Here is a 15,530-nt window from a genome sequence, read left to right as displayed (position 1 = left end):
AGCTACAGAGAAACCCTGTCTCGAAAAACAAAAAAAAAAAAAAAATTACATAAAAGATGCCACTTCCTTGTAACAACATTCATTATGTTTTGTAGGCAGAGACTGCTTGTTTTTTTCCCAGCTAACAAAACCCAAATAATAAAACAGAAACTGAATTAATTATATTATTGTTTGGCCAATAGCTTAGGCATATTTCTAGCTAACTCCTACATCTTAAATTAACCCATTTCTATTAATCTGTGTATTTGCCAAGAAAGGGTGGCCTACCAGTAGGTAAGGTTCTGACTGGCAGCTGGCATCTTTCTCCTTTGGCAGCTACACGGCATCTCTCTGACTCTATTTGTATTATATGCTGTATGTAATGCCAATGCTATGACAGGTGCCAAGGAAACAAGGGAAAAATCAGATATGGATCACGATGGTAGTAGTTTGGATACAATCTTAATGACTTTTCCAGCTATTCCTCTCTCCTGAAGACTGCTGTCCGGCCCACTACTCAGTCTCCTCTTCATCAGATCGTAGGAATGAGAAACTGTATGTTTAATAAACAATCTGTACCCCCTACCCCATGTGCACAAAATGTGATGCTTGGTCTACAGGGTAGACTGTGAACAAGAACTCCTAGGAGAAGCTGTCTTCAGAGACTGCTATAGAACAACTACCCAGGATTAAAAATCAACTGACTAATTAGAGCTGCAGTGATGGGGCACAGTTGGAATGTTGCAGGGACAGAGGCTAATGTTACTGTCTCAGGCTAGCGTTACCACCATAAATGATTCTTTGCTCAACTTTCTGTTAGAACATGCTCTGACTAACAGATTAAAAACCTTTGGATTCCACTAAGTTAGCAGCCACCTAGACAGCATCAGAAACCTACAGAAAAGGGTCCTCCATTTTGTTTTTAACTACCCCTCTGATGTACCCAAGCAATGTGTTCTGAACTTGCACTGCTTTGTGGCATCCTTTAATTTCTAAAGCTATGAAACTTTATAAAATTTTTCCCCATATCCCTAAGCCAAGGTCACTCAAATATGGCTCTATAATAAATTCTCTTATTCCCTTTAAAAAAAAAAAGCCCGTTTAGAAAAAAATCTATAGCTTACCAGTCTCCAAAATAAAATCAAGAAATCTTTCAAAGTAATTGTTGTTTTTAATGTAGTGAGGGAAGATGTGAAGACGTGACTTTAATTTTAAAAATTGCTCTTCTAACCAGAAAATTCCAATTACCACTTTCCTCAGGACAAGAGGATGCTGCTCGCTGAAGATGGAAGACAGAGTGCCAGCTAGGCAACAAAGCCATCATGCTGAGTGCAAAGAGAAGCTGCACCAGGATGGAGAGTGGTACCCCCAGGGCGATGAGTGGCATCCATTCTGTGAAGGAGAAAGAACTCTAATCGCTGAGAACTGGCTTGATGAAGCTTTAGTTCTCAAGACTGATGACTCACAGATGTAGACACTTAAAGACATTTGCAACTCATTTGCATAAATGGAAGTAGTATCCAGAATGCCCCAGTGTGTGCAAAACAATGGGCAGGACTATCACCTAAGAAAGGAAAACATGAAAAGGGAAGTGGAAACCACACCAGATCGGAATGAAGACTTATTCACATAGTTGCTTATGAGTGTTTAAAGCTCCCAAAGGTAAAGATAAGAGCCTAATATTAATAACAGAGCTTCTTCATGTATCATTTGTGGTACTGGCATTTAGTTTGCAATATTATTCTGTTCTTCAGATTCGGACACACAGAAAAAACAACTCGGAAAGTTTGTAGTTAAAATGAACTGTATGAAAATAAAGTGCAAGGACCTCCTTGCATTACACATTATTTTGTTTAGTATCAGAACACTATTATCTCAACCATTAAACATTTATTGTAGTGAATACTGTATCAGTCAGGGTTCTACAAAAGAATAAAACCAATAGAATGCAACTCTCAAAAGGCATAAGCAGGCGGATTTCTGTGAGTTCAAGATTCAGCTTGGTCTATAGAGTGAGTTCCAGGATAGCCAGGATTATACAGCGAAACTCTGTATTGAAAACCAAAAGAACATAAAATGGAAATGATAATTTTAAAGTTGTCTTCACTCCTTTCTAAGCAAGTGGCCAGGGACACATCACATAAGTTTTTAGTGATTGTTTTCTCACTTAGGAAATGTGGGCAATGGTATTTGTCAGCATATTAGGATTAGCTTGGGTACCACCCAGTAATGACCAACCCCCAAACTCAACAGCTCACATGAACATTCTTTCCACAGACAGGTCAACATGGTTCTCCAGGAAGCCATAGACCCACCATTATATTAAGTCTCTGTTGCTTAAAGAAGCCATCACTGACTACAGAAACCACAGAGATTTCAAGCATTAGCTCTCTCATGCTTACACTTTTATTGACACTATTCATTATTGTGAAGTAGGAAGAAAAGAAACTTAAAATAAAGTTAAACTGATCTTTAAAAAAATTCATCCAATTTAGAAATGGCAAAGTTCATATCTTACAATATAGAAACAGACACTTAGAGAAAATTTAAATATTTCTTATGTTAGCCGCCTACAATATCAGGATCTGAGGTGAAAGTCAGGAGTGCTAGCTCACTCCTAGCTGCAGCACCACTGCCAACCTTTGCAGTATTTTGAGTATCCTCACCTGCAACACACAGAAACCAGCAGCATGGTAGTAAAGTGTGTCTTTTCCAGATTTCTACTTAACAGAAAATCCAGAACTAATGAGGACAGGTGTAGCACCCAGCCATTACAAGCTCAATAGGGGCCTGAGTCTTTGTAGTTTACCCTGAGGCAATACCTGGTTCCAAGACAGACCACAACTTGAGACTACCCAGGCACCACACAGGAACAGACCATCTAAAGGAAATTCCTAACGTTCCAACCATTGTAGATAGGATCACCTGCCAGCACACACCCATCCCTTTTTACCAGGATACCCCTAGACAAATGTCAACCAGTTAGGGGTCCTGAACCTTAGAAATTCCTCACCCTCACCTTTGCTATGATAAAACCCCAACCCTAACTGAGCTGGGGCTTTCTGACCTCCCCAATACGTTGGACACATGGAGAGTCTGAGTTTGCAAACTTGTGTAAGAATAAAGTCTCTTTGTTTTACATACAGGACTGGTCTTCTTAGTTGGTTTCAGGGAGACTCCATGATCTGGGCATAACAATAGGGAGACTGTTACAGACCTAAAACATATTGTAGCAGCTGTTTATTAATTTCTATCCATCATTCCTTAATGACATGATGCTTATTGTCTAAACCAACTGAAATTTCAAAATTAAATGTCACATCAAAAAATGACAGTTATGCCTTGACAACACAAAACAGATCTGTGACAAGAACCACAGGTGGATAGATAACAGATAGATAGATAGATGATAGATAGATAGATAGATAGATAGATAGATAGATAGATAGATAGAAATAGATATATAGATACATATGGCAGGCACACACACATATATATATATTATTCTCTCTTATATTATATCCCATTTGCAGTTTCTCTTTCTTCCTATCCTCCAAGTCCTTTCTCAGTACCCGCTTCTCTCCTAGATCCACTCCTCCTCTGTTTCCCTTTAGAAAAGAGCAAGCCTCCTGGGATATAAACCAAATACAGCATAAGTAGTTAAGATTAGGCACACACCCTCATACCAAGGCTGGATGAGGCAATCCACTAGGAAGGAAAGAGTTCCCAAAACAGGCAAAAGAGTCAGAGACAGCCCCCTACTCCCATGTTTTTATGTAGGTGTATTATGGTTTCTAAAACATGTAAAACTAATAGGTGCATTCCTCTCAATAGGGGGAGCTAGAAGTTAGATGCTCCATGTGGATCTTGGCTTCATTTGCTGACTGGAGGGTGAAATTAAACAATCAACATGCCAAAGTAATTGAGGTGCCTACTGTGCTTATTGAAGGGTATACCTGGCAAAGACAAAGACAATTGCGTCCCACTTGAACAGACTCACGCTCAGGGTGTTGCTTAGTGATTTCATAAATGACAGGAATGATGGCAGAGGACCATCCTATGGGTGTGTCATTCACATAAGTGGTTGCCACAGCAACTTCCCCATTCAGCATCCTCTGCATCTTTACAGACTCTCCAATACAAAGGAGGGAAGGCACCGAGCACGACGCCTACCCTAAAAAGTCCTGGGTGAATAAATAAGGACTAGCTACTGCTTTCAGCTCCCTGGCTGAGCCATCTTACCATTTTGCCTAACAGTCAGTTCAGAATACAGCTACTGGGCACAACATCTCAAACACTTTGATTAAACATGTTGTCGTTGTTGTTTTCCTCTTCTTTCATGAATTGACTTTTCTTTTAGGATCTGTAGATGAACTTATGAATGATGAGAAGTGCAGTCCATCAGATGGCAGTCTGGTTATGTGGTGACTTGACAGAAAACAGAAACTATAGCTACTAGACCCAATGACTCAGCATAATTTTGTTTATTGTAATTAAGACTATGATGAGACATTCCTAAATGCATCTTTTTATCTTTAAATATCATAATTGTAATAGTAAAAGTAAAATGCTGTGGTTCCCCCGAGGGGCAGCAGTGGGCAGCAGTCCTCAAGACCATAACACACGTCCCCAAAGTGGCAGCAGAGGGCAGTGGGTCCCGAGAACCGCCAATTCCAGGCAGGGATGGTGCAGTTCCCAGAGTGGCTACAGTGGGCCAGGAGTCTCAGGCAGGGAGCTCTATGGTGGGTGAGAAACCTTGAGGGGGCATCCAGTCCCATGAGGAGAGACAGACAAATAGGCATGCCACAAGGCCACTCCATAGGTGGTTGGTCCCTGGCAGGGAGCCACGCTGTGGGCACAAAACAGAGTCATGAATAGGCATACCATGCAGAATGAGGTTGGATATTTATTTAGTGGGTTATGGAGGGAAAAGAGGAGAAGAGCAGAGAGAGAGGCAGAGAGAGAGAAAGAGAAAGGGGGAAGGGGAGAAGTGCGGGGAAGGGAGAGACAGAAGCTGCCTCCTCAAGAGAGAGAGAGACGAGAGATGGAAAAGAAAGGGACTCAGGCTGGAAGCTGACTATCAGCTTGCCTCTGCAGTCAGTGAGGGAGTGGGCGTGGCTTGTCTCTTAAAGGGACAAAGCAGACCATTACAATAATATCTGTGCATGTTTATGGGTATGGTATGATAATACAACATATCTATATAATAACATCAGAGAAATTGACATTTCTGTCTCTTTGAACACATGACTTCCACATGTGGAAATTTCAGGTTCTTCTTAACTACTACATACTAAATAGTCTAAAGTTACATACTGTACTAGAAAACACTAGAGCATCCTCATCTGTCTGCATTTTGATACATGTTATCTAGCCTTTCTACCCTCCTCTTGCCCTTGGGCCCTGGCCTCTGGAAAGCATTATTCCACAGTCTGCTTTACAGGCCCCTACTGTTTCCCTTCCACAAGTGAGTGGTCTACGCAGGATTTTTCTGAAGGGACTCCCGCCAGCTCGAGCATGGCAACTGTGGCCACAATGACTCTGGAACACCTTGCCCTGACATACTCTCTGCCTTGTTAAAAAACATTAGATTAAATTCCTAAGGCTAGCCTCTCATTTGGCCTCCTGAGGCTGACTACCAAGATCCAACTCTCAATCAGTAGTCCCCTTTGGCTCACACAATTAACATGGCCAGTTGAAACTAAACACATCATCGTAACACAGGGTTTCCCATTTTACCATCCACCTGTGTACCATGTCTGTCTCCCCTCTATCCAGAAGCAGCCCTTTGTCCCTCAGGACAAATACCCCTGCTGGCTTTCCCTTGTTCTCTTTCACTTCTTCTTCCTCTATCTCCTATGCTTGTCTCTTATTCCCTGTTCTCTGTCTCTCTGGGGCAAATAAATATCTTTTGTGCTGAGAACTTGGCCTTAGGGGGTCCTGAGCTGATACCTTTCCTCTCCTTTTCCTTCTGAAAAATGCTTATAAAAAGAAATCTGGCACATGTTATTCATGTCTAAGAATTTGTTGGTATTTTTCCTTTAGTGTAAAGTTGTCATATAGCAGTTTCTTCTGATTTGAAACACTCTCTCAAGGAGGGAGTGAGAAAATCTCATGAGACTTGGGAGGTAAACAAACTTCTCTGTGTCTGGGAAAATTGAAACTTGAAGGATTCGTGAAGACTGCTCCCCTGGCCATAACCACGAGTTCCCCTGACAGGCTGCTTCTGTAGGTCCTCACCTGTGAGGGGGTGGGCTTCTCTGTGACCTCATCATTTTGCATCATCCCTGCTCCTGTAAGTAACTCCTCCCCCACACTCCCATTAGTAACTCCAATCAAAGCTCTTAATAGTTCACAGCTTGGAATTCAGTTCAGTTGTTTCTTTGGCTTATTGCGGGGCCCCTTTCTGGCATGGATAGATGTCTTTGTTATGCCTCCACAGGGAAAGTCTCTCATATAACACCCAATGTTCAAAAAGGGACCTAACTGGATGAAAGTGGGTTGGGGTGGGGTAATTTCATGGTTCTTGTTAATGTTGCAAGATATCCAGTTATATGCTGACCCATATAAGGGAGTAGCACCCAAGGGGAAATGCTGATATGGCTACCTTTCTCCATATGGTTTGGGATAGTATGCTCTCTCATTATGGCCTTGTTGTGTAACTACAGGGCTGAAACATGTAACTCAGGCTCAGTCCTCTATCCAGAGGAAAGTTCTAGGTGGGAAGTCCTTGGAGACTTTCCATGCTGGTAGGATTTTCTTCCTGCATATGGTGGGAAATTATGTGCTGAGTGAGTAAGCACAGAGATGTCCTGAGAAAGATTGAAGGTTTAGAGCAAATTTTGTTGTCCGTGATTGTGGCCAGTAAGAGACAAGAGTAACTGCAAGCTACAGCAGCTGTTGCCTGGCCTCTGAAATGGATAGTCACAAATGATTTTCAGATAGAAATAGGTATGCAGAGGAATTTGCTTATGTAAAAGACATGCAGCTGTTATCCTCTGCGGATAACTAGGTGGGTAACTTGAGGGGAGGGGAACATGGGATAGAGACATCGGTCTGATGTTTCTTAGAGCTATCAGGATACAAGAACAACAGTGCAAGTTAAACCTCTGCCAAGAAGCCAAAAACTCAGAATCTCGAGAAAGGAACTGATAGCAAAGAGCGAAGGCAGAAATGATGCCCACCCAGTTCAGCAGGCAAGACAGAACTGTATTCACCAGAGTTAAGAAAATTGATTCAATAGGGACCCTGGAAGTGAGATGGAACCTTAGTGATCTGGGTAGCATATGATCATTGTGAGATAGGAGACCTTGCTAGGCCTGAAAGGAAAGAAGAAAGGCTATGGATTCTTTCCAAGTTACTTGAAAACCAAAGTGGTAGCTATTTTTTTTTTTTGGGAGTTCCTAAAGAAGAACCTGACAGAGAGCTAAACGCTATGCTTGTGACTTTTTGATAGGACTTAAATCCTCACCAGCTCTTCACTAAAGGATTTTTGAAAAGGAGTGGAAGATTGGTTGTACAGGGCATCTCCAGTGTGCCTTCTGCTACAGAGGAAGGACCTCCTGGTTTAGCAACTACACCAGCTATTCTCTGTCAGAACAGCAAACATTGCCTACACATGAGGGTGATGAGAGGCCTCATGTCAAATTACAGACTGGTGGCTCCCTCTCTTAGTGCACAAATATTTCTTGGGCTCATGGTGAGGCTAAAAGTACTTTAATTCAAGGCAACTCCTAAAAGCACCAAGGACAATGAGAATGGCTACAGTGGTAGAGGCCAAGAGTCTGCCAACTCTGGATAGGATGTAGGGAGGCAGACTCAGCACAACAAGCAGACAAAGCTGCTCTCTCTTGACTTTGTGCTAAACCAAATAGCTTAAGCCAGTCCCACCAAGCCCATGGTACTGAGCAAATGTACAGAAGTCCCATGAAGGCAACCAGGATGAGGAAGCCAGACAATAATAGAACTGACAGAATATTTGTATATAGTATTAGACTACTGAAGTCTGTGCCTGCGAGTGTAAAAGAGCTGCAAGCATCCTTGAAGTTCCTGGAAGACTGATGGGTTTTCATACCCCACCTTACCCAAGTTGCTAGTTCTCTTGATAAAGAGGAATGCTACGTAGTGAAAAGGCAGAAAGGCTCTAGAGGCTTTGGACCGGGCTAAGAACCCTGCAGGACAGACTGTGTGCCCTGTTACCTCAGTTGGAACAACAGAAGTGGAGCGAATACATATATAAGTCAACTTGTTTCCTTAAGGGATTGTCAGATTGTAAAGGCCCTAGTCCTGTCACTTAGGGGCACAAATACGTCCTTATTGGTGTGAATACTACTACAGGCCTCTTACATGCATTCCTATGCCAGAGAGCAGCATCAAGTGTTTCATTCAATTCAGTGTTACATATGGCCACTCATGGAAAACTAACTGTGATAAGGTGTGTTAGTTGGGATTGCTATTGTTGGGAAAATTCCCCGTGACCACAGCAACTCTTATAGAGGAAAATACTTAATTGGTGCTGGCTTACAGTTCATAGTAGTTTAGTCCATCATCATCACCATTGAGAGAAGCATGGTGGCATGCAGGCAGACACGGTGCTGGAGAGGTAGCTGAGAGTTCTGCACCTGAATCAATAGGCAGCAGGAAGAGATAGTGAGGCACTAGACCTGGCTTGAGCTTCTGAAACCTCAAAGCCCACCTCCTGTGACATACTTCCTCCAACAAGGCCACACCTCCAACAATGCCACTCCCTGTGAGGCTATGGGGGGCATTTTCATTCAAACTGCCACATTCCACTCCCTGACCCCCATAGGCTTGTAATCATATCATAATGCAAAAATGCATGTAGTCTGACTTCAAAAGTCCCCATAGTCTGTAACCATCTCAATCCTGTTTCAAAGTCCAACATCTCTTTAGAGACTCAAGGCAATCTCTTAACTGTAGCCCCTGTAAAATCAAAACAAAAAATCAGATAACATACTTCCAACATATAATGGCACAGGATATGCATTACCGTTCCAAAATGGAGGGAAAAGGGCATAGTGAGGAAATACTAAACCAAAGCAAGGCCAAAAAACCAGCTGGGAAAATTCCAAACACTAACTACATCTTCATATTTAATTTCAAAGCACTCTTCAGATCTCCAACTCCTTTCAGCTTTGTTGATGGCAACGCACTTCTCTCTCTTGGACTGCTTCCACTCCCTGTGAGCAGCTCTCCCTCAGGTCTCTGTCTCACAACTCTGGAGTCTCCAACATTTTGGAGTCTCAAGGCAATCGTCACCTTCACAACTTTCCACAATGGCCTCTCTAGGCCTCCATACAGAGTCACCCGACATATGCCTGGCCTCAGCAGCTTTCCTTGGCCATAGAGGGAAATCCCATAACCCCTTTCTGGTATCCTTGACTCTAAGACCAGAACTATATGACTGAAGCTGCTGTGTTCTGTTGCTTGCTGGGGCTGGACTATGACTCCCTTATTCAAATATATTTTTGCCAGCTTTCGTTTTTAAACGATTTCCCTCACTGCCTAAGCTTGGCTGTCCTTGAACTTGCTCTGAAGACCAAGCTGGCCTTGAACTCAGAAATCTACCAGATCTTTCCTCCCAAGTACTAGGATTAAAGGTGTGAGTCACTATGTCTGGCCCTTAGCTTTTTTTAGAAAAGGGGAGAAAGCAGTCACATTCTTCACCAAAATTTCACAAGAATGATCTCAAGGCCATATATCAATATTCTTCTCCTCTGAAACAACTTAAGCTGAGCCCCATTTCAAATCACCCTTACCACAATTGTCCTCCATGCTCCTATGCAGTAAGACCCACTAAGGCCTGCTTAAAGTGTCCATTTGCTTTTCATTCTAAACTTCAAAAGTGTTCCATATTCCTCCAAACAGAAACGCGGTCTGGACTCTCACAGCAATACCCAGACTCTGGTACCAATTTTCGTCTTAGAGTTTCTATTGCTGTGAAGAGACATCGTAACTAGTGTAACTCTTAAAAAGGAAACCATTTATTTGGGGGCTGGCTTGCAGTTTAGATTATTGTCATCATCTCAGGAAGCCTGGTGGCATGCAGGTAGACATGGTGCTAGAGAGGTAACTGAGAATTGTACATCTGTATCAGTAGGCAGCAGGAAGGGACTATGAGATACTAGGCCTGGTTTGGACCACTCCCTATGAGTCTATGGGGGCCATTTTCGTTCAAACCACATCACAGGGTTAGTCATGTCACTAACAGTGATTTACAGATCTGGGGTAAAGACAACCAGGTGCCATGGTACTTCTATGCAACATACAACCAGCCTGGTGCCTGGTTAATTGAAAGAGAGAGAGAATGGACTGTTAAAGCAAGAGTTGATAAAATGGACATCGTTTCAAGCTACCCTCTAAATTTGTTTCTCTTTCATCATGGATAGTGTAGTTCTTAGACTCATTAGATTAGTGTCTCCATGCAGTGGAAGGCAGTTAATACTGAAACTCACAGTGGGTTAAAGTTCAGAGAACCAAGTGTGTTTGGTGTGCTCAGCCACAAATGGGGCAACTGAGTCACACCCATCACTGCAGGAGAAGCAGAAAGGCTGTAGAAGCTAGGACTGAACTGAACAGGACCACTGTAGTCATGGACTATAACAGCGGGGGTTACATGCACAAGATCCCAACAATAACAAGGCAGTCAACATTCCAGCACGCAGGGGAAGGGACTCATGAGCCCCCCCCCACAACTCTAATTGAGGAAACACTGATAGTTGGTGATTTCTGGGAAAGGGTGTGGCCCCTGGGAGGTGGACTGCACCCTAGTGGATGGTCCCATATGCGTGAGTAGCACAAACTGGACTCAGTGAGATAACAAAATCAAAGGATATGAAGAGGTGGTCGTCGGGAGATGACAGCTTCATCTAGGAGTGGGGGATGAATATCATGAAATATACTGAATGTAAGCATAAAATTGTGAGAGGATTAATCTAAAATATTATACATATTTTAGGTGCTTAAATATAGGCAACACCCTGCACCCGTGGAAAAGGATACTCCTAGAGTCTATAAGCTTGTTAAATGAAAATACTGGGATTTTGATCCTACTGCACGTTTTGGCTTTGTGGGAGCCTAGGCAGTTTGGATGCTCACCTTATTAGACCTGGATGGAGGTGGGTGGTCCTTGGACTCCCCCCGGGCAGGGAACCCTGATGGCTCTTTGGGCTGACGAGGGAGGGGGACTTGATTGGGGGAGGGGGAGGGAAATGAGAGGCGGCGGTGGGGAAGAGACAGAAATCTTTAATAAATAAATAAATAAATAAATAAATAAATAAATAAATAAATAAGAAAGAAAATACTAGTACCTGAGGTGGATTATTTTGTTACAGGCTGCTGATTGAGTAAGCCCTGAGGGTCCTCAAACCATAAATGCTATTGCCATTGCTGTTAGCAGCATGCCAAAACTAGATAATAAGGTCCTATTGCTGTAGACACAACACAATTTAGTTGCAGGACATGGGGAAATAAAGTTGGGACTGAGCTTCAAGCCCCCTCCTTAAAGACTTCTGGTGCCAGAAGCTAGTATTCAGGCTGCTGGGAGGGCGTGGTCACCAACACTACTGCTTGGCTGTGGATTCTATGTGCTACAGTACAAAAAAAAAAAAAAAAAAAAAAATCCCAGTCAGTGTATCTGACTGTACCACAATGATATGATACAACTATCCTGGAAACAACAAACAATTTGGGACTTCACATTGTCATATCTGGAGAGGTCATAAGCCCCAGTAGGAAAGCAACCGCTACTATTTTATTAAAAGGACGTGATGCGCCCATCAAACTGTCATCTAAACATTTGTGCTTATGCCCATAGGTCGCTGTTGCTTTCAGTGGAAATCTACCATGGAAGGAAACTTCCTTTTGCAATACGTGGTATACCCTGGGGACTCCTAACCACTAGTGAGAGTCCTAAGTGACTGAGGCTGTGGCATATGACCCATGCTTAGTCACAGACAGAAGAGATGGATTGTTGTACGGCTGTGCATTGGATTCCTCAGGACTGAAACCTTCCTTTCGGGAAGGAAGCTCACAAGACTCGAGAGGTAAATAGACTTCTTCACATCTGAGAAAGCTTAAACTTGGGAGAGTCATGTGTACCCCTCCTTACCACAATAGAAGAAGAAAACGATTACTGGAGAGGAGACTCTAGGCAGCTGGGCTGCCGAGAGGAGAGTCACAGACACATCAAGCTGCCTGCAAGCTGTACAAAGAGTTCCAGGGATGGAGCTGTGCACTGGTGACCTGTGTTGGGATGGGCTTTTTAATGATGCCGCTGTTTGGGAGTCATCCCTGTTCCTATAAGTAACCCCAGTGGACACTCATTAGTTAACCAAGTTGGACTTTGATACAATCATCACTTTGGCCTGCTGTGGGTTCCCTGACTGGGCTGAGTAGACATGCATGCCCTACCTCTCCAGGGAAAGCCTCTCACACAAGGAAAGCCTGGATAGAGGATAAGGAAGGATTTCAGCTATGGGTGTAGCTTATACCTGTTGGTAGTGATTTCCATAGTTCAATCCAAGCCACGGCAAGTATTTGGACTAGGTTTATATGCCCAAATCAAAAGGCCCTATTTCTGGTTTCATATAAGCCAAGCTGAGAGGAGAAGCTACTAATCATTTTGTTACAACACTGAACTCTCTCTCCCCTTAGTCCCTGCTTCTCTCCTGCTTGCAGCTGACTCCTCCTTCCTGCAGCTCCCAGGATCACAGGCTGATTAAAGAACACAAAGGTTTGGTGAGAGCCTGTGTTCAGGCTCCCTATGACTCTCTCTCTCTCTCTCTCTCTCTCTCTCTCTCTCTCTCTCTCTCTGAACCGAAAACCTACCTGACAACCTCTGCCTTTGAATCCAGCTCTGGAAACAGATGCATCATTTTATTGTTCTCCCAAGTGATTGCATCAACCTAGAGCTGCTCCCAGCATCCAGGCATGGGGACTTGGCAATCTGCCTGAGGCTTTTCTGCTTTCTTGTCTGAAATGTGGTGGTGGAATGAAGTTTTTTCTTGGCTTATTTACTTAAAATGCTGAAAAGTTTCTTATTGATGCCTGAAACGGATCCCAGTTTTAAAACATGGGTTGAGTCAGATCTTTCTAACTGAGACATGTCTGACCATTTCCTGCTGGACCAACACATGGAACATCTAGAGAAACTTGGCAGGAGAAATGACATCAGATTCGCAACTCGCACGCTCTGGGAAAACCATCAGACTCATTGAAGAGGGGAATTAAAATATTAAGGACCATGTCTTTCCTTCTCAGCAACTTAACAAATGACTCTAACCTGTGGAAAGTAAGTCACAATTCTACGGACCTTGTGAATTCGCCAGCAACTCTGACTCTTTCTCTTTTCTGCCTGATCTGTTTAATGACTCTCGCAGCTCTGCTGGGCAGCGTTTTCTCACTGTTTTCCCTGCTGACCGTGCAAAACAGAACTGTTGTGTCCTTGCTTGTGGCTTCCTGGTCTGTGGATGATCTCTTGAGCGTCTTCTCCGTGGCCATCTTCATGTTTTTGCAATGGCCAAAAGAGACTCCAGGCTACTTCCAGTCCTTATGCACCACCTCTGCCTTACTGTATTTGTGCCAGGGCCTCTCCAGCAACTTGAAGGCGTCTCTTATAGTCTTCTACAACTTTTATACGATGCACAGGACAGTGGCGAGTCAGTCAGCCGCCTTGCGATCAAGACAGGTGCTTGGTGTGGTACTGACTGTGTGGGCAGTCAGCCTGCTGCTGGCCGCGCTCCCACTATGTGGCTGGGGCTTCTTCGTGCGCACGCCCTGGGGCTGCTTGACCGACTGCTCCAGTCCCTACGTGCTGCTCCTCTTCGCCGTGTACGCTTCCGCCTTTGGGCTCCTGGCGGTTCTCTCCGTTCCTCTCACTCACCAGCTGCTGTGTTCCGAGGAGCCACCGAGACTCCACGCCAACTACCAGGAAATTTCCCGTGGCGCCTCCACTCCCGGGACCCCCGCTGCTGGGGGAAGAGTGCTCTGTCTGTCGCCAGAGAACGTTGCGATCCCAGCTCTTAGATGCGCTGGAGGATGCTCCCCAAGCTCCGACTCGGTGCCTGGCCCAGGTCAAGAGTCTACTGCCTCCGGCTCTGGAGCCAGCAAGCGAGAGAATCCCGGGACTCCCCATGGCACCAGCAGCTTCCCCGTGAGCCTGGCACAGAAACGCTTTTCTTTGATCCTAGCGCTGACGAAAGTCATCCTTTGGCTGCCCATGATGGTGAGTGCATGTTTCACGCGCGGGTGTGTGAGCTGAGCCCAGATGTAGGTTTGGGGAGCCACCCAAAGATGCGCGGATAAGTCCGCTTCCAAACGCTTCTGTTGGAGCTGAAGAAAGCAGTGTTAGGCACCAAGCCTTGGCTGTTAAGTGTTTCTCAATTTGAGAAGGGTGGAGAGTCTTTTCAACCACAGGAGACTTGGTTTTCCTTGATCATGGTCAAAGATCTCTTAAGGCAAAATCTGGGCGTATTCAGAAAGAGAGGGAGGAACTAAAAGGGTTTTTCTTTCAACCTTCTGCGGTCCAGTTTCATCCCTTGTTTCCTCCTGCTTCATAGGGACCCCGCCCACATCCAGCACCAAGAGACAGAAAGGTGTGATCAACATGGGGGGGGGGGGGATTAGCTTTTGTTCCCGGCATCCTGGAGTGAGGTGGGAGGAGAGGAGACAGTGGCGCTTGTTGTGACCAGCGCACCAGGGTAGATACCTGGAAACAAGGAGTGGCAAGTGCTTTGGAGTTTCCAGTACAGGTCCCACCGGTTCCTGGCCCTTCTCTGCGTAGCATCTCTAGGTTATAGATTGCGTGCCTCCTGGGTTAGAGATTTCAAAGGGCAGCAGGTGCAGACAGAGCATTCAGAAAGGAAACCACTACAACTTGTCTGCTCCGGTTCACCGACATGTGTCCCATGCATTCCCGGGATCCTGCCACCGAAGCCCCGGGGGATGTAGCCAAGAAGAAGAGCTCCTATTGATCAGGGAAGGGGGCTTGGATAGAGTACTTCAACTGAGTGGGGGCTGCGAGAAAGACTTCAAAAGTGGAAAAGAGGAATGAATGGCTTAAGAAGTTCTTTGCCTTTCAGATCCACATGGTGGTAAAACACGTGGTGGGATTTCAGAGCCTTCCGGTAGATACCCTCAGTTTTCTACTAACCCTGCTGGCCAGCGTTGTAACCCCAGTGTTTGTCTTGTCCAAACGCTGGACCCACTTACCTTGTGGCTGCATCATCAACTGCCAGCCAGACGCCTACTCCGTTGAGTTCGATGGGAAAAAGTGTAAGTCCTCCCCAGTGGCTGAGGGAGATTAAATGTACATGCATACACTCAAAGGCAGAAAAAGACCCACTGAGAAAGTTACAGGGGGCGGAATGTGAGAATCCTAGGACAGATACACATGGTAAAGAATGAGAGGAAATGATAAAATTTCAGCTTAGTGTTGAAAGAGGTTTCAAACAACCCTGAGAAATATTGATTCATTCGTGACTTTTACAGATAGAAAGGGGGGCATTCAACTCAGCCCTTTGACATCAACA

At 44.5% G+C, this 15,530-nt stretch overlaps 1 protein-coding gene across 1 annotated transcript in view; it reads left to right on the top strand.

Annotated features, from left to right (window-relative positions):
* The first annotated feature begins 13,243 nt into the window (after positions 1–13,243).
* Positions 13,244–15,530, top strand: part of Gpr149 (G protein-coupled receptor 149) — a 50,712-nt gene continuing 48,425 nt past the window's right edge. Inside the window, exons 1-2 of the mRNA XM_050147529.1 lie at positions 13,244–14,224; positions 15,081–15,273. Coding sequence (XP_050003486.1) covers positions 13,244–14,224; positions 15,081–15,273 — 1,174 coding nt within the window. The remainder of the gene's footprint in view (positions 14,225–15,080; positions 15,274–15,530) is intronic.

Source organism: Alexandromys fortis, unplaced genomic scaffold (genome assembly GCF_014885135.2).
Source record: "Alexandromys fortis isolate MF-2015 unplaced genomic scaffold, M_Fortis_MF-2015_v1.1 scaffold_53, whole genome shotgun sequence".
Taxonomy (NCBI): Eukaryota; Metazoa; Chordata; class Mammalia; order Rodentia; family Cricetidae; genus Alexandromys; species Alexandromys fortis.
This window is presented reverse-complemented; position numbering and strand designations above follow the sequence as displayed.